Source organism: Anguilla rostrata, chromosome 14, assembly GCF_018555375.3.
Source record: "Anguilla rostrata isolate EN2019 chromosome 14, ASM1855537v3, whole genome shotgun sequence".
NCBI lineage: Eukaryota > Metazoa > Chordata > Actinopteri > Anguilliformes > Anguillidae > Anguilla > Anguilla rostrata.
The window spans coordinates 15,259,981-15,284,897 of record NC_057946.1 but is presented as its reverse complement, the minus strand read 5'-3'; the positions used below and the strand labels follow the sequence as shown (position 1 = coordinate 15,284,897).

The 24,917-nt window shown below is 36.5% G+C and overlaps 2 protein-coding genes across 2 annotated transcripts in view; both read right to left on the bottom strand.

Moving 5' to 3' along the window:
* The window catches only part of LOC135239708 (transmembrane protein 8B-like), a 50,685-nt gene extending 37,502 nt beyond the window's left edge, over window positions 1-13,183 (bottom strand). Inside the window, exon 1 of the mRNA XM_064308580.1 lies at window positions 12,992-13,183. Within this exon, the coding sequence (XP_064164650.1) occupies window positions 12,992-13,079 (88 nt within the window). The 5' untranslated portion in view covers window positions 13,080-13,183. The remainder of the gene's footprint in view (window positions 1-12,991) is intronic.
* A 1,516-nt stretch (window positions 13,184-14,699) lies between these two features.
* c9 (complement component 9) lies at window positions 14,700-21,712 on the bottom strand. The gene is made up of 11 exons (XM_064308284.1): window positions 21,554-21,712; window positions 21,204-21,315; window positions 20,512-20,662; window positions 19,386-19,530; window positions 19,112-19,250; window positions 17,514-17,738; window positions 16,892-17,132; window positions 16,300-16,431; window positions 15,990-16,165; window positions 15,187-15,415; window positions 14,700-15,042 (listed from the first exon to the last, which is right to left on the bottom strand). Exons 1-11 carry the CDS (start codon window positions 21,634-21,636, stop codon window positions 14,885-14,887), a joined length of 1,791 nt encoding a protein of 596 aa, XP_064164354.1. The 5' UTR covers window positions 21,637-21,712; the 3' UTR covers window positions 14,700-14,884.
* Window positions 21,713-24,917: the final 3,205 nt, after the last annotated feature.

Here is a 24,917-nt window from a genome sequence, read left to right as displayed (position 1 = left end):
ACTGGTGGGCATGTAAAAATGTGGCCTTGCACCCTGCTACTGAGAGCCACTTGTTTACAATCTATAATGAATGCAATCATTCTAAAAATGCGCAAACTGTGATTTTCCATGGCAACAAGGCCATTATGAAGGGTCAGAGTGAAAATGTACAGGTCTGACTTTGGACCATAAAAGATAAAAGCATACATAGAAGATCCAGAAATTCATTTTTGTCCACTGTAGAGGATGTGAGTCTTTGGTCTTAATCTCAAGAGCCGTATATTCTACTATGCTGAAATTGACACAACGAGGGGCATTCAATAAAAATAAAATAAGCAATATTTTTGAAAATATTTTCACTCCAACATGTGTTATTTCTGCCAGGTCTCAGGAGGACCTTTTTTTAAAGGATTTTTTAAAATGTGTCCTGGTCCTCTCCCAAGTGCTTACAGGCTGCTGTCACAAGGCGGTTATACATGGAGTATCTGGCAGGGACCTCCTCAACATCCACCTTCACATGCCCTCCTGTGGAGCAGCTAACTGGTCCTTTTAACCACGGAGAGGACATTCTCTGTCTCCATTGTTTTTGCAGTCCTGACAATGCCTGACCTTGTTAACTACAGCAAGAGGATAGGGTGAAAAGTATACTACTGAGGAAATAGCTACACAGCAGATTGTCTGAGTAATGCTTATTTAGCCTGTATTGTCCACTTAAATTGACAATGAAAATAACAACAAGTGAAATATGCACCCAGATTTTTTACATCTCTGTCAAATATGTAAAACAGTGTGTATCCCTTAAGAAATGATACTTCATTCTCATTATGCTCCAAATGCATACCCCGGAAAGCATGATTCTTGAATTACAGCCATATATCAAATATTGATTGCTGTTGCCTGCATGTATCAGCCATTATCATCTCAAGTTATTGATTAACAGGATGTGTACACTCTAGGGCTCTACATAGATTAGCAGAGGTCTTAACGCTAATGTGCACACCTGTAATTAGTGTTTCAGATGGAATTCTAATTAATCCGGGAAACAAATTTAGTAATACATTCTCCTTTAAACATTCTCGTATAACATTGGCTGCAAGACAAATTACTTTAAAATAACAATATTATATTAATATTATGTCTGTGTGTCTGTTTGTTATCAATTCTGATGGAAAATGAAATACTACTACCCAAGCATGTTAAAGCAGAAAAGTAATCTTATTTGGATACCCCTTGCCAGTTTTTGATAAATACTGAAAATGCAATATAGTTTTGATGGGACATTAGAAAATCAAAGCATGCTTTGTAGAGAATGAGGTGATAGAGAAACATAATGTAGGGACCCTGCAGGCATTCTTCAGATTCTGTAACACTGAAACCATTCAGGGAAGCAATGACATTGTGATGTTATACTGTACGAGTCGTGATAACAGAAAGATACAATACTACATTATTTCTAATGAAGAATAATGTAGTATTGTATCTTTCTGTTATCACAACTCGTACAATCAACATTGACATGATGAAGTGGCCAATTTATGTAGACCACTTCATCATGTCAATGTTGATTGGTAGCAACAAGCATCAAAATACAACTTGTTTTTAAACTAGTTTCTTAAGTTCAATTTTGATGATCAGTGAACATGCAAAATTTTGATTGTGAAGAAAAAAATAAAAGGAACACTTGCCTTTATTTGTGAGTCAATGTTTAAGCCAAATAATAATTGGAGGCATCCGACCCATTGTTGGCTATATAATTTGCATTTTGCATGCATGAGGAAGTGGAAGTGAGATCATATTACCATATATCTCGGCATTGGCAAAAATGACCTGTGATGACTGAGTATGTACTTGTACATTTTCTCTTGGTTCACTATCAATTCCTTCCAATTCAACCGATGGTCGATTCACCCTCACTGGGAAATTCAACCATGGAAGCAACGTTAATCTGCCTAATTACAGAGGAAAGCCAAGCACCAGGGCCAGCCTTCAAGATTACAAGGTAATGTGATACAGAGGAACCACAGAATAGATTCACCCTTCATGACCTCTGAGTGCCAGGAGTCACCAAAACCTCTGCGTCCTTGTAAGACTTATTAGAATAGTCTTGTCATTGTACTGACCTAGCATATTTTTTTTAATTTTTTTATTTTTTTAATAGATTTTAATTTTAAATTGCAAGTACTTCTCAAAAATTGAGATTTTGCCGTTTCTGAATTTCTGAAATTACAGTTGTGAGCATTTGCTTTGTGTGTCAGTAAAATGTGTTTGTGACACAGCATGTTTAGAGTACAGTACCGCTGCACTGCAGATTCTATTAGGAATGTGTTCTGTTTTTGAGATCTGTCTTCCATTGAAAACATCCATCATGTCATTATACCACAAATACCAAAGCTGTCAGCTCACTCTGACACTATGATTACAAGAAGGCATAATATTCAAAAGCAAAAATACTTCCAAAACAGCTGCTAAGCAGATATAAATGTGCATGTTACGGACACAACAGTTCAATATCAAGTATGACCTATTGACCTATTGACCTGTTGATATTTGTAGGGAAAAACAGATTTGATACCATCTTATTGGGGAACTATTTTAAACTGAATTCAAAATGTACAAAGCCACTGTTCCATACCAAGCTTCCTTACTGAAAACAGGAGTGAAACAAAAAAGGATAACAATTTTAACTGGGTCAGGTACAGTAAAATCTGTGATACACCAAGAAAGCATGAAATTTCTTGGAATAAAAGTGAAAATGGGACAATTTTGAGCGGGCGGTGGTGAGCCATGTGAGTCACATGGTGTGCTTCCCTGGACTGCGGTGCTTGAGGACGGGTAGTGGCGCAAATCCTGAAAGTGCTCCCTACAGCAAACCACTTCTCACTCGGCCAGGCAATCTAAGGCCTCCCTGGCAATCAGTGACCTTCTCCGGGTAAAGCCCGTCTTCAATACCTTTCAGCTCCACTACTTCTATCACAGACACTCATTCCCTTGCAGCGTTCTGACAGGCACACGTTGGGCAGCCCTTCAGAAGCCTGACTCCTTGAAGAGCAGCCCTAATGCGCGTGTGTGCATGCATGCGTCTCTGTCATCACACAGACGATAAATCGATGGCCCCTGTTCCTGCACATGAATTAAATAGATGTTTCAATCAGCTGCAAAGCCTGCAGTGGCATATCTGCTCATTACCAAGTAAAAGTGACGACTGTGGTGAAGCAGATGCTTACCATCTGCCGAGCTGTTCAGTAGTCCATTTAAAATACAACAAATCATATGCTTAAGCAAGATTAAGCAATTGCTTTGCCCTGACCATGTGAAGAACCAAATGGAGTGGCCGACAGATTAGATTCATTATTGGTGCAATTTTTAATTCTGTCTGTGGTTGTATATAATGTCATCTGTTAAAATGTACTTATTCCAAATGATACTCTCGTCAGGAAATGATAAATCAAAAGGGGATATTGCTTCCTGTTCAGTGTTAACTTAATAGTTAAATATTTACTGGGACTCATTGAGACGATGATGTTACCTTTAGTTTATTATCTGTGAGGTACCTAGGCAAATTAAGCACTTTAAGTAAGCTCATCATTTGTATATATTAGTAAATCTTGTCATTGTGCTATCAGACAATGAAAGCATTGCTAGAATGAAAAAGACTTCAGGCATTTTCTCTTAATACCAAAATAGATTTGCACTCAGTATATGAACATTGGAGTTATGTGGAACCTGAATGAACCAGACCCATTTAATTTAAAAGAAATTCTGAATACAGTACTTTCTTACTATTTCTCAGAGCTTGCATGGGCTGATGGGTTGGTTTACCTGTGATTTATTTGTTGTGGTTTAAAGGCTTATATAAAGTACCAATACTCTGTGAATTGATCTAAACCAAATAGAGGCATGTTTCTTTCAATGGAAAGGTCTATACTGATGCATTTTATGAGAGTTATCATTTTATGAGAGTCATTTTTGTCCACCTTGTATTTATGGGGTTCATTTTGTTTTGTTTTTTTGCATGACTTCAAAAAATAATAGAATACTTATTGCAATTGTTATCCTTTCTTTAGAGGTTACTCGCCGTCGTGTTTGGTCACTTTGTCCCTTTCTTTTATTCTTTCTATATAACATATTTAAATTCACAACATGATATTCATTTTATTTTGGAAATAACATGGAATACATTGCTAAACCAATAATTCAGTCTCCATCACTCATAATATCCTGAAATCACAAGCAAGTCCCTCATATCATATATATTTCCTTAACATATGGCAAAAACACAGTGAGAGGACCATTATTCCTAACATTACCAAAATGACCACATCATTTTACCCAGCACCCGGGAATTAAGAAGATAGGCATTAGTGGGTTAAGATTTCCCCCAGCTACTTCATATCCCGCAAATGACGTTAACTTCACCTTTTCATTTGATTGTAACACCTCCACACTTTTCAATTCATATTTGCACATTTTTAGAACATACTTCATATTAAGAGAACTGTACTGTTCTTTGCACAACTTCCCATTCCTTTATTCTCCTCATTCCTTTATCCCTGATTCTTTGGATCATTCTCTGTAAATGTGATACCAAATAAGAACTAGTATTGGATATTTAAAACCGAAAAAGGAAATAACAAATATGTGTATGTCCTTCATAATCTCACATGGCTTTAGCATCACTGAATTAAATTAACTAACATAGAGAACTTGAGTGGAAGACATTTGCTTCTCAGTTCCTGCACTCAACAGGAACTGGAACCGTAGACTCAGCGGTGCATTTTAACCTAGAGAGTAATCATTCAGAAAGCCCAGCATGAAATATTTTTTTGAGAGGGCCTCTCCAGGCCGATGTAAAACCAAGGGTGAATTTGATTTGCAGTTAATGATGGATCTTAACCAAGAGCTCTGTTAATAAAGTTTACGATGTGGGTGAGTTTAACACCCTGCTTGAATATCTGAAAAAAGTCTCTGATCATTAATCTATCTCTAAGAAAACACCCGGTGTAAATTTCCACTACAAAGGCATTTCGAAGTTTTATGCATCTCTAAAAAAGAGTCTGTCTAAGGGGATAGTGGCATTTAGTAATATCTTAATAACTAATACTATTAAATATTTTGACTAATAACTCTCCATAAAAAATAATTCATAGACTAATAAATGCCTTTTCTCCATGTTTTGGGGCAGTGCCGCTGAAAATCGGTAGTTATAATGGACATGAGCTCCATGCCAGTTCATTATGTGTTAATGTCACATCTAAATACAATTAGAAAAGCAATTTGGCAATGGCTTTTAGTTCCTTTCAAATTCTATCAAGTCCAGTTTTTAGAAACCAGTCTCCCTCGAGGAATATCAAAGTTTCATGAGAGTGCCTATTTGCTGTTTTATTGCCTCAAACGGGTTGGGAAATGTTAGAAGCCTATAATCCTATGGCTGTGGCCCAAGCCTTGTGCTTTACTGTCTGGAGTTATAACACCTATACCTGAAAGCGAGGAACCCATTTGTCCAATTCAAGAGGATGTTGTACCATATACCCGTTAAGACAAACTATAAATACAGTAAACATGCAAAAAGTTCATTTTTGCAATATGTAGTAGTGCAACATGGAACGTTTACTCATTACATTACTTTACTTTTATTTGGCAGAAGCTTTTATCTGAAGTGACACACAATAAGTGCATAACAAAGGTCATTAGTGCTTATACATGCAGTTGTACTGAGTATACCTCAATTTGTACAGTGCTTTTGGTGAAAAGACACATGGACCATGGCAAACATCAAGTCTCTTCTGCACTCATCTCTTTCATATTTTTAACCCTACAGGACCCAGGGCAAGGTCCATAAGGTCATTCCAGGCCCATTGCTGCTGTAAGCATCTGCTGCCAGTCATCAATGTGAAAGTGATTCCCAAAAAGAAGACAAAAATCAGCACATTAATATTGCTGAGCACTGAGAAGACCATGGAAATAAGGAAATTGATGTGCAGAGGATATAGCATGATGTCTGATGACTTATGCAAGTTTGTCTTCAGGGAGTGAAGAGGCTGCAAAATGCCCCAGATCTGTTTTTCTGTGATCTATGGTCTTTGGGAGTTTGAGTCCTTCTCATAAGGTAATTAATCAAAATAAGACCTTTATAAAGGAGATGCCCTAAAACCTTTCAACTTCTTTAGTGAATGAGGAGAGGGCATTTACCTATGGTGGTTAGCATAGTTTATCTCCTCCCATGTGTGATACAGCTTCACCATAATCTAGATAGGTTACGAAACAGATATAGTTATATAGTTAGGAAGGAAATATTTATGTTACGAAAGACAAATGTTCGTATTTGCAACAAATTTACATTCCTGCTTTTGTACATAAGGTGCATTCGATGTGTTTGTTTATAGTGGTCTGCGCAGGTGTTTCCCCCAGCAGGGAGTTGGATCATGGCACAGTCCTTCCCACAGCTCATTGGGCTACATTAATCATTAAATGAATCATCTGGTGCAAACAGCTCACAACAATGAGCAAACACACTGTGAATGCAAGAGCTGGGTGAGAGTCAGGCAAGACAAGGCACAAATGCAAAGTAAACAGCCTCGAGAGAAGAGGAACAATCAACATTTATACATGTCCTAAAGCTCTTCTAATTTATTGTCTTCTTTCTTAAAAAAGACACAAGAAGCCACTTTTGCAAATATAAACTTTTATCTCCACTCTGTCTGCCATTGTTGTTTGCTAAGCAAGAAATTATATATCAAGCAAGCATTAACTTTTACATTTTATTTCAAGAGCCAAATGTTTTTTGTTTTTTTTTTTAACATCTCTCTCAGCGCACTAATGTTTGTTATTGAAAATGCTGTGTCTTGCAGATTAAGCATCCAATAAAGACACAACATTTTTTGATCACACTAAAGAGGCCCAAATGGACAAACTCTATCTCAAACAAACATAATGTGCACATTTGTTACTATGTTTTGGGGATCATGGTCCAAGAGTTTCAAAAGATTTCTTAAAGCAAATAAAAACAAATGTGTATGGTCCATCTTACAAAAGATTTATTACAGTAAGCTTCACAGCATACCCCAACCTAAGCCCTCCCAAAAGCAAGCCATTGGCGACAGTGGCAAGCAAAAACTCATGAGAGGGGAACCATAATCAATAGGGAGTCCATCCTCTTCTGGCTGGCTGTGAGCTTTCAGAAAGAAATACATATAAATAAAAAAAAAAAAATTTAATCTGTATATTCAAGATCCTGCTTAATCACATGAAATACACAAGGGGAATTAGGGAAAGCTGAGGGATGCACAGAGAAGTATTAATATACAATGCAAATGGTGTGTGCCCAGGTAGCCCCCAAGGTACCACAACAAAATGAAGCTGTAAACATCAAGGCATAAATCCAGGCCATTGCTGAATGCCAACTGCAATACATTGCTACAGTGTGTATGTCATTGTGACCAGAAAATGACTAATTAACTTCAACTAGATGGCAAACTTTTGTGTGGCGTTAAGATTTTTCTGTGATTTTTAAAGCAATGTGTGCTGTAATTTATAATTCGTTGCACAGAATGTGTTATAAATTATACAGGTAGCAAATATTAGTGTATTCCTGCTCAGTACATCACTGTTAGTTGTAATATACATTGAGAACTGCTGTATCATGTTCTTTGGATGTGTTTTATCTTGTTCTTGAACCAGTTATAAGGACTATTCAATCACTACTTGGATATTAATAATAATTAATTTTTCAAATGACATAGATTATATTGTTAAATATTTGAGAAAGCTATAATGTCAGTGAATTACTGATCAAAGCATAAGTTGATTAATCAAGCTAACCGCCACCACTCTTAATTAATAGTTATTAGAAGGCTGATGGATTATACAGGTTAAGTGTGCCCGGGAACATCTCTGCATCTCTGCTTTGTTTTTGATCGAGACTGGAGGCTTCATTACAGTTGTAGTTCAGCATGACTGTGGGAAAAACAGCTGTCGGTTTCCAAAATTTTATTCCATTCCCTTTGTTGTCCTCCCAAAAGCACGAAACTTCCATGGGAGTGTTTACAGTGGCAAAAAGAGTGGGGCTGTAATCAAGCCACGCACATTAACCGATTTTGTTTCTGTATCTTTTTCTGTTTCCGTTTCTTTCTGTTTTCTGATTTTTAGTTTGATTGCAAGACCCAAAAGCATAGATGAGAACAAACTCTCTGCATTTTGGTTTACGCACACTCACCTTGCATTGCAAAAGAATATTGGCTGCACGGCAATTGCAGCGGTAACATACCAGTTTTAACAAAAAATAAATAAAATGTTAAAGCACTCAGACAGAAAACAATATGGAAAACAACCATTTTAAAAATTGGACTGAAATGAATTTCTTGTGCCATTTACTGTAATACCCTATTCTAAATTATCTCAATTTTTAGAGTTTCACTGAAAAAAGTCACTGATTATGGTTCTCAGTTTTTCAGAATGCGATACAATCAATAGGTGCTTAAATCGGCATTTAATTTCAATAAGATTAGATTCAATTAGATTAGATTATATTCAACTTTATTGTCATTGTGCAGAGTAGGGGTACAATAATATAATTTTTTACCTGAATTCATAAAATTTCTGTCTCATATCAATAGATTGAACATACTGTATACAGTATATGTGCACAGCTCTATTCATACAAAATAATGTACATTACAATATCCTCTTGAAATCCAGCAGGAAAGTTTAAAGTTTAAGGATTTATTTTTTTATTTTTGGCATAATATGTTGCAGTGAATATATTTTTCAATAATATTTTTTATTTTATTTTTATTTGTGTCTCTTGCTGTGTTTCAACATAATAGAGCAGGTGGCAAAATTAATTGCCAGGTCTCAGGAAGATATGAGTGGGAAGAAAACAGGCTTAATGACATGCTGATTTGAAGGATGAATTCATTCCACATGCACGGCTCTGTTTTGAAAGAGAACACCCTTGGGGTAATAGTCAAAATATAGAGTATACTGTAGGTAGCATAAATTTCACACAGCAAAATGTTCATTGTAGGGCACACCATAATACAGATTACTATGGCCTCATTTGTTTATGGACATAGAATTTCCAGAATTGTATAGAATATTAATAAAGTATTCCCAGTAAGTACTCACGAGCAAGAATCTGGTAACAGGAAAACCCATCCTGCCAGGGGTATTAGTCTTTTTATGATTTGTTAAAGTCTCTGAGCTTTGGAGTGGGAGAGCAGAGATCAGTTAACACGTCCATCAAGTAAACTAATCTTCTCAAAACCGCCACTTGCCAAATTATCAGTCCTCACCTACTGCCCCCTCTTTAAGTGAGCACATACCCAAGCTTCTGACTCACATGCATATATCACACTGATGGACAACAGTACCTAACCATGGCCACCCGCTCCCTTTCTGGAGCACACTTTCGGTACATGACACCCAGCCTCTTGGTGAAGCAGAATGTCCTGCTGCAAGTCCCTCCTACGTGATACTGCGTCGCCTGACAGGCATGATTTCCACAACGTGTTAATGAAAATATATTTCAAAAGGCCTTGGGTCTATATTGCCTGTGCAAAATATGGAGCAACCAAGGAGAAAAATGTGGAAAAGAATTTGTCTGTGTCTGCACAGAAATCATTATATATTTGAAATCTATTCACTTTCTTGCTCAAAAAATATATGGCGCCCAGCAGCCCCCTGAAGATAACTATGTGTGCGTGTACATGCACACTGGGGCTGTTGGGGGGCTCATTCTGTTCGGGCACTGTTCCAGTGCATGGATGCAACTGGCATCAAATCCACATTATGCCAGTGATTGTGCTGGCAGACACGTAGTGTGACACAGACATGGCTTGAGTATTGCCCTGAAATGTTCAGATCACTTATTTGTCCCAAGCAGGGAAATTTGGTTGCAGTCAGGGTTTAAAAAAAAAACTACATAAAAGCACAATAGAACCACATGCAACAAGGTTGAAACACATTAAGACAATGTATTGCATTAGTATATTTAATCTAGTTATGGCTACAACCACAAAAGAGTCTCTGGTGAATTGTTTTCTAAACATGGGCACCCTGTATTGATGGCCTTGAAGGAAGTCTTTCAAACTCCTTGTACAACAGATGGTCAGGCCAATCCAGGATAAAACTGGCCCATAGAATAGAGACATTACTATATACCTGACTATAGAATAGAAATGACTGTCTTTGTTGTTTTTGTCACATGAATCTTTTGCCTAGTTTTGTCTTGTTCTTCTTTTTCACTCAAAGCGATAGCTTGAGACCAGCCTTTTGTGCCCATGAGCATTTACTGTAGTGAAGAAGCACTCCCATTAACTCAAGGTGAAAACAGCGCAAAAGTCACACTTTTACTTTGATGGATTTCAAATCTCTGAGAACCATGCTTATGAGAGCTACTCTGATAATGTAGCCATACTGCGGACACTCTTGATGGCCTGCAACAGGGAGATTATCGGGGATGGTTGCACATGTCTGGCATTAGAATTGTGAAGACAGACTGGCAAATGATTTCACAGGGAGCCAAATACACTCATCTCAAAGTGAAATGTGCTCTGCGAGTTGAAGGGAGGAGAGCCTGGAAGGGTGTTTGTGGCAAAGTCTTCCTTTACAAATCCCCTCTACCCCCATTTGAGGATAAGAAATTTTCCTCTTACCTCTTTTGAACATGTCAACATAAGAGCATGTATTATTTTCATTTTAGTTTGCTGTGCTTTTTAAGGTAATATCTTTTTCATGGGTATTTTTTCCTCTCTTGAGCTTGCTCAAAGTATCCAAAATCCTTCACATTTTCTCAAGTACATGAACAAGCACAACATGCCCATGTTTTGTGGCTCTGAATCACTCCAACAGTTCAAGCCACACAAAAGCATAAAGTAGTCCAAATTTCAACAAAATATTCTGTCACTCTAGTATCAGATATTAAAATTAGATACTAGTATCATATATTTACTATCTAGTACTGGTTAAAGGATATGTTGTATTTCTTTCAGCTTACTTCACACCCAAGCATCACATCAGATATACAGAGCTTGTAGTATATGCTACTTTGTCTTCTTTTACATTTAAGAGGTAAAATACAGAAAGTGAATCAATTTCACCAGATCTTCAAAGGTAGATTTTTCCCTCCATCTGTGCTGTATGTTTATTTACAGTATTCTGTAATATTATATCCACTATATTTGTGCATATTTATTTGTGTGTATTTCATATATTCATTGTATTTTGTATCAGTCATACAGCTTCTAATATCCACACCTCGGCCAGTTATCAAGAAAGTGTGCTCATTCCAGGTTAAATAAAGGTAGAAGAAAATAATAATAAAATTGGTTGAGGTTTTATTATTTTGAATTAAAAAACAGTTGTGTTGTACCATGTATTTAATTGCCTTTTGTCTCTCTCTTACAAGGACTCTCCACCTCCATAGCAAAGCATTATGCAAATTTGTTGAAGTGGTCAAAACATTTTGCAAAGAGTCAACTGGGGGGAAGTCTCATAAGTAGATGTTCCAAACTGTATTGCTTGAACATGCTTTTGCTGGGTCAAGAAAGGAATGGTGTAATGAATTCTTCTCTGACTCGCAATCGAGCCCTCATACCTAGTCTGTCTAAAGAAGACTATCACCTGCATTTCCAAGGCAGCCATGTCTATACCTTTCCCTCAGGGGCATGTGATTGGTTTGTCAATCTATTATTTAATGATTACTTCAAAATGTTTTTAGTTCACATTGATTGCACGATCAAAGATGCATAGCCTAATCGTGTAATGAACAATACATCTGTTGGATAGTTTCCCCTGTTTTCAGATGTTGATCTTGTATTTTGTAGTTTAGAGGTTTAACTCCTCAACTGATTAGCTAATCCCTCTGAATGTCTGTTCACCATTTGGACAAAGTTTGCTTTATTTAGACTTGAAATTATACAAACAGGATTCTTGAGGCCACTAACGGAGAATTTCAAAATGGATATAGCCTATTTCACACCATGCCATAGGTCCTCATGTAGAGGTTAAAGATTTATGTGATATGAGAATGAGAGGACATTCAATGTGTTTGCCCATCCAGCCTTCCTCAAACAAAGTCGATTGCATGTTTTAAATCATCCAACCTTACTAATAATAATAATAATAATAATAATAATAATAATAATAATAGACAAAAATAGGCTATATAACCCGTCGTTTCAACCTGCCACCTGCCACCACAAGGTGTTTTTTTGTTTGTTTTTTTTTCCAAGCAGGAGTCAAATACTTATTTGCTGACGATTTAATCGTCGTAGACAGTACACCGGCTACATTGCTTTATATCGGCTACATCCTCTATACCACCTGTGGAAAATGCAGCCTATTCGTCAAATGGATTTTCAATATGTAGTACTGGTTTTATTAGATTAATATTGTTGAAATGAATACCGCACCAGCCCAAAGCACGATAAATATAAGCTGCTAATGAATGTAGGCGACGAGCAGACGACAGACAGTGTTTGTTTTTATGGAAAGTATTCTGATCATTTTTCTTATTCTGGTCATCCTGGTGTATTTGTATTTACTACTCTGCTTAAAATGTATAAATGTTGCTGCGATTATACTACTACTGGTACTACTACTACTTCTTCTATTAGTACAACTATTACTACTACTGCTGCTGCTACTACTACTATCATGCTGCGCTTATTGCTAAATACTAACCCATATAATACATCGAATTTAAATTACAATAATTATCGGAGAAAAGTATGTGGTAGCTAACTGGAGTCTATTAAGAATCCAAGTGTTAGACGCGTTACGTGGTGTCACTTTTAAGGTACAAAATAGCCCTCATTCATCGACCCAGCACATAATTCGTATGAAATTGCGGAGAAAGATGAATACGTTTGTTTCACAGCCATAGTTCAAGGAAGGTAATTCACCGTATAACACAGTGAGATTCTCCGAAGTGTTTCAGTACCACTTCGAAGGAGAGCTCCACTGCACCAGGACCAGACGGGAATTTCGTTCTTGCCCCCAGTTTATGACTCACCTCCGAGACAGCAGAGATAGGTGTGAACAATCAACAGGAGATGCAATCGGTCCCGATCCAGTCCCGAAGCGTTGAGTCGCCACATCATGATGAACTGAGTGTTCACCTCCGCATATCACGCATGCAATTTTATGTCGCTATGCTCTTCCACATTTTCAGTTATTGCTCAAGCCCAGCTGTTCACGCATGACGTTGTTGAGATGGCAATTCCGAGAATGCCACGCCTTATTTTGCTGTGATTTGCCAATAGGAATCATTCAGATGCGATTCATTGGCGGTCTGTCCTGTCCGTTACTATGCGATGCAGTTGTATGTCTCTCATCTGGGGACATGATTCTGAAAGTTAGACACCGCTGGTATGCAATAGGATGGACTGGAAATACATTTATACATTTAGACAGTAAGTATGAGTGCCAGCTATAGCATAATTCAACGTGTGTAGTCATTGCTCATAACACTGTGTATTTACACTGGACCTCAAAATCTGCTTGTTAAAATTAGTTTCAAGCAGGCTGCTCTACATTAAGCAAGCTTAGTCTTAGATTAAACCACTTTAAGCCTAACGTCTCTTCTTAACCACAATGTTTTCACTGTGCGGAGATGTCTTTATAATCCACAGAATGTAGATAATATAGCCAAGAACACGACTGCAGGTCTACATTGTGTGGTGTGTGACTTGGAAATCAGAACTGTATGTATTTTCTCAGTTTTGTACAATATGCTTATTTTAAAACGAGATAAATGGCGCCCTCTTGTGAACTTATATTATTATTATTATTATTATTATTATTATTATTATTATTAATAATAATAATAATAATATTATTATTGTTACATGAACCACATCCTTCAGTTATTTAGCAATATACCTATTTATTGCACGTTATGAATATGCATCTCATATGGAATCCACCAGTCGAGAATCTTAAACACTTAGGAGATTTCCACTGGGTGCCCCTGCACAGGTTTATGACTAAATTTGCACTATGATGATTACATTAAAATCAGAAATCCCATTCTCCTGCCTTTTGCAAGTAAATCATTTGTGAGTGTTCAGGTAAGATCATTAACACTGTATATGTAACAACCATTATAGCCTACTTGGCAGTCACTGTAGTATGGAATCCCTGGTGTAATGTTATGTTTTTTTTTTTTTTTCTTTCTTTTTACTTTTCTCATAGTGCACTTTCAAATGATTACTATTAATTTATATTATTACAAACTAAATATATAGGGAAGCAGAACTGTACAATGGCTTCATAACTCCTTTCAGATTAAATATTTAATAATATGAACGTGCAATATGTCCACTTGAATCTTCAGTGTTTGTTTTTTTTTTTTTTTTTGTTAAATTAAAGAGCTCATAGTATTAAAGAAGAAATGTAATCAATCCATCACTCACAAAACAGCATTGTTTTCAACCTTATTTCCTGAATGGCTGCAATGTAAATTTGTTCCGGTCAGTTTGTTTCAATTTTAGAAATACACAAAGCAGCCTACTTCATAAGTTCTTAAGTTAAAATTTGAACCAATTTTGTACGATCATTGTGTCCCAAAAAAGATATGATATCATCCTTTATATGGAGTCAAATAATAAAAGATGACATTGTGATGGATTATGAGTACTGTACAAGTGTACTCTTTGTGATGGAAATTCAGAAAGTTCCTTTATGAAGTTTTTATGATAAACTAATACAGATTTAATTCATATTGATAAAAGTTGTTTATTAAAAATACCATTCATTTTGTTGTACAGGCAATCCAGATTTATCTTTTCAATAAAAAATGAAAATTTGTAGTCAGTGAAGTTTTGCAGATTCTATCTACTGTTCATGATGAATGTCTACAGTTGCAGATCTCTTTCTTCTGGCCAAGGCAGATTATTTGTGCTTTTCAGCAGTAATCAGAATCAAGAATCTCCCCTTTGCATGTGCCAGAAGTGAGGCCTTTCGTGTTGCAGGTGCGGGTCCGAGTTTTTCGTCCTCCAATGCAGCTGGTCCAGGAAGACCAGCAGCCCCAGTTCCCCTGCTGGACAACCGTGTTCTGGTGATCTGCAAATGCATTTTATGTTTTATAACAAAAATCAGTGTGACAAAACATGTGTTATCTGACGTGCTGTTTGAATGTGAAAAATATGCTCTGCTACAGGGAGTAATCAACATACAGCTTTGCTGACAAGTGATTATCTGACTTACGTTTCAGCTCTTCGGACTTGATATTTTGACATGCCAGCCCCTCGAACTGCGGGAGGCATAGGCAGAGGCACTCGCCATCAATCAAGGTGACTGTGCCACCATTTTGACAAGGCTGGCATTTGCAAACATTGTACTCAGCAATGTAATCTTCAAAGGCTCTCTTCAAGTTGTCTTTCTTGACATCGGCATGGGGCATATTCAGAGGAATCAGGGACTGGATTGCTTCAGGCTGTGAGCAGAAGAAGACGTAATCAACATAGGATTTCTCCAGCATAGCAGGTTTTACTGGAGCAGTAAATAGGTTTTTTGGTTGAGATGTGAGAACACTGTATACCAGTATATAATTTACTAGCAGGAATGCATTATTAAGGAGGTTAATCTATTAGTTGATCTACCTGTTGCCAATTAAGTTATCTTTTTTTCTAGAGGGCATACTTTCCATTAAAGCTGTGTTTCCCAAACACTATTCTGGATCTACGTTTTTATTGTTATCATTCCATCTGATTTCTCAGGGATTTTGCTGTAAATTGAATCCTGTTCCTTGTTTAATTGCATTTCATCTGCTAAAATAATTTCAGAACATGAGTACTGAAGCTTATACAAAAATGAAGATAACTCAGACCTGATTAATTGAGATGTCACATGAAAAGGTGAAAAAAACAGGTGCTCACACAAGCAGGGTTGGGAAGACCAATTGTGTATGCTATTTTTTGACAGCCTTAATAGGCATAAGCATGTAGTGGATTTGCTGTTAAATGATTATGTAATTTAAGAAGTGAAAGGAGAATTTTAAGTGCCCTCACCTGGCTGTGGACCACCACTGGAGCAACAGCGAGTGACTTTGCCCATGCTACGTAGGTATCCACATCCATCACACCAGTCTTCTCAATTTTTGTCTTCAGAGCAGTTGCAGTTTGGATTGTACCCCCTCTGACAGATGTCATCACCTTGTCAATAAGTGCATGTTCATCTGTAACTCCTGTGTGGAAGTGTCATATATTAAATACACATCATGGGTCAATGAGAACTGTGAACATAGCAACCCTTGTACCTTGCAAAGGAAGGTATATAGATACAAACATTACAATCAGATTACAAATGAGAGAAACTAACCATCATCCTTCATGATTAAGTCATTACAAAAGCCTGGTTTAATTGAAGCTGTTCCTTCAGTGCCAGGTACTCCCTGGACGGTAAGTGAAACATCAAGGCTGAAGCAGTTCTGGACATCCCGTGATGTCACTTCTGCAGACACAGAGTAGATGGAATGAAAACAATTTCATTTCCAGCAACATGGACAAACATTTCCTCATTGTACACTACATTGATTTGACTTGATGAAAGCATTAAATGTTGAATTACATCACCTTTGGACAAAATCATAACCACTTGCACTAGGAGACTTGAAAACATGAAGCCTGAATAACATCTAGTCAACTTGTATGTGCCAAGTATTTAAATCAACTCTAAAATCTAACCATCTAACCAATCATTTTTTCCTCGGAAATTACTTCATATTTATCAAATTATACCATGACATTTTACGCATATATTATGAACATTTTATGAATAAGCATTTTATGCATTTTAAATAATTGATTTAATATGGGTGCTTGTTCATTCAGAATAACCGCATATATCTTTGATATGGTATTTCTACAAAAAACAGTAAACTGTTCATTCAACCCATGATTAAAACTCATACTTTTGGTTTTCATGTATTCCTTGTTTAACACATAGACAAGTTCATATTCGCCTCCTTCCTTCCCAGACATGGCATAGTGTGTGCCATAATCCTCCAGGAATCTGAAGTATTCCCCCTTTGCATACTCCAACGGCAGATATGACACATCTGTCAAGAATGTGTCTGTCACCCTCAAGTCACGTGATCTCATTCTGAATGTGCCCATCTGAACCTGGCCTTTAACTCGCATGAAGGACTTGTTCTGAAATGCAACAAAGAGGATATAATGCATGGAACCACTTTCCTTCATCTACAGCTTAGCAAAAGGAAAAATAGTGCAATGTTTGTTTACAAAAATTCATAAACAAGCTAACCTAGTTTAGTATGTCCTGTGTTTCTGGCTGACATTACTGTACACTTGAGACTTGACAGACTGTATATCACTTTAAATGCATGACCATTTTAGTCTAATTCAGAACAGACATACACCAAACCACACATGCAGTATCAGACATAATACATTCTCACAATTCATTTTGAAATGGAAATGCCACCCTATATGAAATAATATTGTTTATCTGTGAAGCATTTTTGATGGGCGTCAATAATTTGGAGGGGACTATATATAATTGGGATTTCTTACCTTGGTAGCTGTATGTTCAGTAACTTGTTTAATGATTTCTTTCCTTCCATATGCCAGACTTAAACCTGCATTTGTTACATTTAATGAGGTAATTGGAATTTCAGTGGGCTCAAATTTGTAAGACAATCCCACACTTATGGAAAATTTGTTTTCCTCCATAATTTCCTTGAGCAGGGTACTTGTTGTTTCAAAAACCTCTTTTGAGTAGGACTCATCTGCACGTGTCTGGAAATGAATTAAAAATTAAATGAAAATTAAAATCTTCAAGGCACATAAGCAAATTCTCAAAAAGAAAAAAAAAACATAGTTAAAGTAGTTAGTCCTACATACTAAGAATTTAGAAAGTATTCTTATTTGAAGTGCACTTGGGACATATAGTTCAACTCAACATGTTCCTTTGGTTTTATTTCCTTTTTTAAATAGGCCTCAACATTTCCAGTTAAGAACTATAAAAATGATAATTCCAATACTGATGTATAGAATCACATCAGTAATATTTGGATCATGAGTAGTTCCTTTCTTTCTCCAGTTTCCTCCTTCCATCATTTTATCATTTTGGTACAGGTTAATACTCCTCTAATCTATCTATAAGAGTTTGTTCAAGAACAATTTTTTTAAATGTACTTTTTAGAAAACTCTTATCAGTACATTTTGATTTAGAGGCTTAACAGTAGTTTGCATCTTTTAATGATCTCTCTGAGGTTATACAAGTGTGGTCTCTTTTTTTTCATCTTGCAAAAAAGTACAAAATAACCGTATTGTGCATACTGGGTAGTGCTCTTGATCTGTTTGGCAGTTGAAACTGGGTTGTTTGCTATTGCTGAGCTCACTAGTGTGTTCCTGCTTCTTAACAATGTACCAAACTGCTGATTTTGACACGCCTAATGTTTCTGACCCATGTATTCAGATTTTTACACCCAATGATGGCCTGCTTCACTGGCATGGACTCTTCTTTAGTCTTCATGTTGAGAGACAACAGAAATGGAATCCAAATTGGAATTCCACACCGATAATCTACTGTAGACCGTTTATTAGCTTTCTTGTGCATGAACTAATTATGCAACAACATACAACTGGCCATGAAACAGCCAAGCAGCCAATTAATGTATGTCCCGCAAAATGTGTGGAGGGATAAAAATAATGGGCTGCGATTCCTACATGGTTCACCCGATACGCATGTAAATACCCACAAATTAAAGCTGACAGTGTGCACTTTAACCTCATATTCATTGTTTCATTTCAACAATGTGATGGAGTACAAGACACCAAAAACTGTGTCAATGTCAAAATACTTATGGATTACTGTAGCTTATATTTACCAAAACAATTTACAAACTGCACACTCAACACAAAACAATAAGAAATAACACAATATAATGACACAAAAGATGAAAATGGGTCTGCAGTGAAAAGCCACTAATAACCACTATATCCACTAACAGTTTGCCTTCACTCTCATTTCTTTCCAGCCCCAACATTATACAAACAGGCATGTTCTGCGTTCAATCAATTCAACATATGCAACATTCTAAAGGTTACATCTCCAGTAGAAAATATACTCTAAAATGGCTTCTTTGTTAAACACAGAATGAACTCACGTCATAGTTTAGAACTGCGACGTTCCATGGGGTGCGGTGAAACTCTAAGGTGTTGGGGTCCCTCACACGGCTACATGCCCCATTAAAGAATTCATTATTGAAGGCATTGGCTCTGGCCCCTGACCCCAGAATGCTGATGCTGTTTTAAAAACAATAGGAACAATAATTGTTTGCACAGGCAATATGCCCTTCTCAGAAATCCACCACAGTTTAGCTATGCATGCATCATACTGTTAGATACGGTCAGTATTGCTATTATTTCTCAGAACCTCACCCATATCCTGCGTTTCTGGCCAGTTCAGATAGCTCCATTTCTTTTGCTCCACACGGCCGCCGTGGTTCATCATCGCAATCTTCATCAGAGAAATCCCCACAGTCATTGTCTCCATTGCACACCAACCTCTTCTTAATACAAGTGCCTTTTGTGAGAAATGCCCATGAACAATATCATTGTCTGTGGGAATATAAATGTTATTGCCTAAGCCCATGAGTCACAAAAACAATAAAGCAGAGAAATGCAATTGAAAAATCATAAAATGAAAAGATCTGTGTACTACTTACACACACATAATGCAGTGGTTCACAGACTTAGAAATCATTATTCCCTCTATGTCATTCCTTCGGCAATGGGAATGATGAACATGATGATATTGCATTCTTCATTAGTGATTTTCTTTACTCATTATTCAACACAGTCTCTATCCTTTGTTGACTTTTTTGACTTATTGTCTGGTGAAGCCAGACTGCTCCAGCATCAGCCAGACCCCTCTGTTCTGCAACCTTCAGACCTTTGACACCGCCTTCGCCCAACCAGTCCATTATCATTAATTATTCACAGCAGGTCATATTGGTAGAACACAAACAATATGAGTAGCCTACCTGCCCAGGCTTCAGGATAGTCGCATTTTGCCTGCTGATATAAATACACTGCTAAGAAGAAGGCAAGCTCTGATGCTGCGTTCATTCAGAATTCCTGCTCTAGATTTTGTTCAAAATACAATCAGTCCGGTAAATGTCCTGTTTAACGGTTATGATATTCCATATTCCATTTTTCTTGTAACGTTAGGTGAATGTAGCCTATACCTGAAAACTAGAAGCCCCGCTAATTTTATGACCAATCATCAAACACTCACGTGTACATGTGAATTGCTTTAGTTACAAATTGGTGTGCTTGAATCATTTCAATGTAAAACCAAGCAAACTAAATGAAAATATAGAACAGTTACCTACAGTGTAACTCTGGTGCGGACTTTAACAAACAAATTAGGTGTAGAAACAACTTCATTGTACTTTCCCTTCAAACGTGCTAAATACCAGTGAAGTAGAGTAAAGCAAAGTAAAGTGGTACCAATACAATGGCAGCCTATTTATGGTACAGTGACAGTGTGGCTTTTCAGTACCTGATTCACACTGAAATTCAGTGTTTGAACAGGGAGGATTTTTAATCTCGTCGCAAGCGATTTCCGTCTGGCAGGCTCTGCGCTCCCCCAGGGGCTGGTTGCAGACAAGCCCCCCAAATTGACCAAAAACCTCCACGGTTCTCGAGCGGTACTGAAAACAGAAAATACGTAGACGCAGTCGATTACTTAGCTGCTCAGATAGTGCCCTGAACATATCTTTAAATCCTGGCTTCTTACAGTGTTGATTAAAACATTTCAAAAATGAATTCCTGGCTTCTTTGAAAGACATTATAAAAAAATTATCTAAATGTCCTTTAAATAATTTAACTTTAAATGGTAAATGATCTATACAAATCTTTATATGTAGTAGCTATTTTAATAGAATTATGCTCAATATTTCATTTAATTTCACACAATTGAATTTTTTTTTTTTTTTTTTTGGGAATGCAAATTATAGAACAAATTATAAATTATGTGCTCGGAATGCTTAGAATTGCATCAAACTCAAGTTCCTGGAATGTCCAACTGCTTTTCCTAGATTATGTATTGCTATTTCAACTTTGCTACAAAACTTGTGGGAGATTTTTAAGTTCAGACTCCTATTTTTTGGTGAATATAGCATTTGAATAATAGAAATAAATTGAGATTATCGTTAACATAGCCACTCTCCGTGGTCTGCCATTGTCTCTCACCTGCATTTTCGAGCATGGATCACAGGTGCTCCAGTTTGACCAAGGGCCCATCTGACAGTCAATTGCCCCTTGTCCATTTGCCTCCCTTGCTGTTCGTGTCAGCTGATCATCACTAGAGGTGACAAGACCCGTTGTATTATATTCTATTTTAAATTCATTAAGATAAAATATCAAAAATCGTAAATGTAATATCAATGGAAACTAAACTTTAATAATACAAATACAATGGATTAATATTATAAATCAATTACTTCAACATTTTTTTCAACTTAAAAAAAATAAACCATTAAGTTATATGACAAAAAAATGTGCATAATATATATATATCATGTTAAATAATGAATACATACTTTGCAGGTATGGCATCCCCAATAACAAATGCAATATAGTTTAAAATGCCAAATGTGACACAGACAGCAGACATAGGCTTCATGTTAGCAATCACAATATGAGCTTGTGTATCTGAAGGACTTGTGTCCCAGTATTTAAATACAGACTTCTATTAATCATTGTCAAAACTGATGGATTCCTATCAAAGGTCAAGTCTTGAAAAGTTAGATGTGAAATCCCCTTTTATTTAAATACAGAGAAGTCCAATGACCAACTCCTGCCAGTAAATGACTCTCACCACAATCTATTCAACACCAGGCAATAAATAACAGAATCTATGTCAACACAAATGTAGAACACTGTATTCAAAATGTAATGAACATATTCTTATTAATAGTCAATTTAGAACCAATCCATCTTAAGATTGGTTGGTATAGCTTCATACCCGAAATGCATGCACTTCATATTTTAAAGAAAATGTGTTCACAATGGTTCATTTTAACATGGAATACAATATCACATCCATAATTAAACATAATGAGACAGTAAAAGTACACAACCAAATATAATGTGCAACATTTAGTTAGATTTTTAATGTATATTATTTTATAATGAACCACACAAATCTATTATCAATATGTATATTGCAGCAACTGCTGGATAAACATTTCAAATTCAAATTTTATATAAAAAGTAAATGCTTGTTGTTGTGTATCGCATTGTGTGTGTGTGTGTGTGTAAAGTTAGTTTTAAACCCATTTCATGACCTCTTTTCCTCAGCCGTGGCTTACAGGAAAGCAAATACAAATATTTAAGGGTTCACTCAGGTCAAACTAGTGAAGCAATCACATTGGGAACGCAAGGTCCAAAATACCTTTTAATGTTCTGTGAAGCAGATTAGTTCTATGAAGATCTTCTTTGCACATGTGTGTACATATGAGCAAGTGTGTGTAAGTGCATGCGTGGATGTGTGCGTTCATAACCTCCAAATGTATGGCTGTTCATTAAACGTCCAATAGAGAGCAGTGTTGTTTGCAAAACAATACAGGTGAATTGAACGGCTCCATTTGAAGCAAATGTTATCCTTAGAGCTTAGGTTTGAGTGCTTCAGGTGACATTCACAGCCCTTCACAAACAAGGGCAAATGTTGCATTGGTATTTTTCAAAAACTTCAGCAGAGACACATCCCAGGCTATTCACTTCTCACAATGCATTTAGTGCCCCACCTAGGAATACATTTTACTTTCCCCAAAACCAAAGATTAACTTTCCATTTTGTTGGAATAGGCATGCATTGTAAATACCATACGTTATTTTACAACTTAATCCAAATAACTGCAATGGGAACTGTAAAGAACACATCACATCCAGTGCTCTTCCGTGGCTATGTTCTTGTTTGGCTGCTCTGTTGCTCCATGTTTAGTGCCCACTCATGTTCTTTGAAGCCTCAGGTAAGTATCTATTCAGAATGTTGTTTATAAACACATTCTGTAGTTTATAGATGGCAAAATTAGCTGGTCCTTGAAAATAGTGTATTAATCTCCACTTCAACGAGCAGCCCTCCATTATCAGTGAGACGTATTCTCCCTCAGTTACCTTCTGAATAATTAATCACAAATATGAAAAGAATGGCTGAGACTTTTTCTAGTATTCTCCAGATATCAGGTTATTGTATAAAATATCAGGATGTATGAAACAGATAATAAGCAGATGAATAATATAATATCTCATTGGGGACAATGAAGCACTTGTCATCTTCCATTGCCTTCTGATTGCTGACCTCTTCAAGTTGCAAACTCTTCAGGTTGATCTAACTGAGATCTGCCTATAATCTGCTGTGCCAGATTACTGTAAGGCTTGAGACATACCTGTTTGAAGATTAGGAATTGCATTGGGGTTGCACTTTTTTGTATGTTAATGAACACGATGGCCCCATGTTGTTTTTATTTAGCATTGTGTCATTGACCTTATACTGGCTTATGAATACATATTTATTTGTATTATGCACTCTTATTTCTGAATTGCTGGTAGCCCAGAACAAGGTTACATGCCAAATATATAATAAATGAATTGTGCAATTAAGTGCTGGTTGGCTTAAATTCATGTTATCAAAAACCAACAACAAAACAAAGATAACATGGACAGTCTTTCAGTTATCATCTCAAATTTGTGCTGGGCAGATTGATCTTTGCTGTCAGTCATGATGTGTGGTCTTATTAGGCACAAAGATTAAGAGAAAATAGAAAGGAGAAAAAGAAAGGAGCATTGTATTGTGTAAAATAAATTATTATTAGGTGTACATTGTAAGATTTTTTTGAGAAGAAGTATTTGATCTGTATGTCAAACAAAATGTTATAATTGGTCTATAGTTTGTTTTAAGGTTCAATTCAATTATATAATTTAAAGCAGGGCAAATCATTGATAAGCCTTTGAGAAAGTAAGGATTCAAGCTTCTTAGAAACACTGCCAGGAATATGTGTCTGAAAGAGAGGACCACCCATCCAAGCTGCAAGCTGATTCAGCACTTCTCCCTGTCACTTGCTGTCTGCATGTGAGCCGTGTGGCTCGGACTGAGGAAAACAGGAAGATGCAGCTGCCCATCTGTTCATAAGTAGGATGCGACTTGTGCTGACCAAAGAAAACGCTGCCATTGAAGGCCTCATTAGACCTATTGTCATGAGTTTCCTCTGAATTATTGCACTTTTTGCGCTCGTGATTGTCTACCTTACATTAGAGCAACTGGACATACACATACATCAGGAAACAGCTTTAATGTCTTTTTTTTGTTAAGCTTATTTTTTAACAAGCATTAGCTTCATTGATATTTTGATTTTTTAGTTAATTAAACAGACAGAGACATGAAATATTGCCATAGATACCTATAAATAAACATATCAAGGCCAGATATATATTTAGCCATGGGTTATTCGGAGTATCCCTTTATATAATGTATCTCTGTTTCTTTCCGGCTGCAGTGATTTGAATAGAAGTGCATGTTTAGATCTGGAAAAAAGAAAACCAAAACAAAATGTAAAAAAATATATAATTAAATTACAATAATTATTATACCCTCTAGCAAAAGGTGTTGTGCTAATGTAGAATTGCATCTTCAGGTCATCTGCAAGAAAACACAAAGATGGTCAGCGTATATAAACTTGGACAACACAACAGGACCTTATCAGAAAAAGGATAAATACTGGGCATGGACTTAATGCATGCTCATCATTAGAAAATTATAAATAGGTTTTGGCAAGGTCAGAATCTGAATACTTGGAACCATGTTTGTGTTAATCACTGAAAGTTTTCAAATAAAACTTACATTGCATTTATACATTTATACAAATACATAGCTAATTATGACCTGCATTTTTTCTTGCAGTGAAAT

What these genes read in the sequence shown, in the direction of transcription:
- c9 (XM_064308284.1), bottom strand. Translation starts at nt 21,636, where the DNA reads ATGAAGCCTATGTCTGCTGTCTGTGTCACATTTGGCATTTTAAACTAT. An exon ending in GGGGATGCCATACCTGCAAA is followed by an intron (nt 21,316 to 21,553) that starts GTATGTATTCAT and finishes TGTCACCTCTAG; the next exon opens with TGATGATCAGCTGACACGAA. An exon ending in TCGCAGTTCTAAACTATGAC is followed by an intron (nt 17,739 to 19,111) that starts GTGAGTTCATTC and finishes ATTCATTTCCAG; the next exon opens with ACACGTGCAGATGAGTCCTA.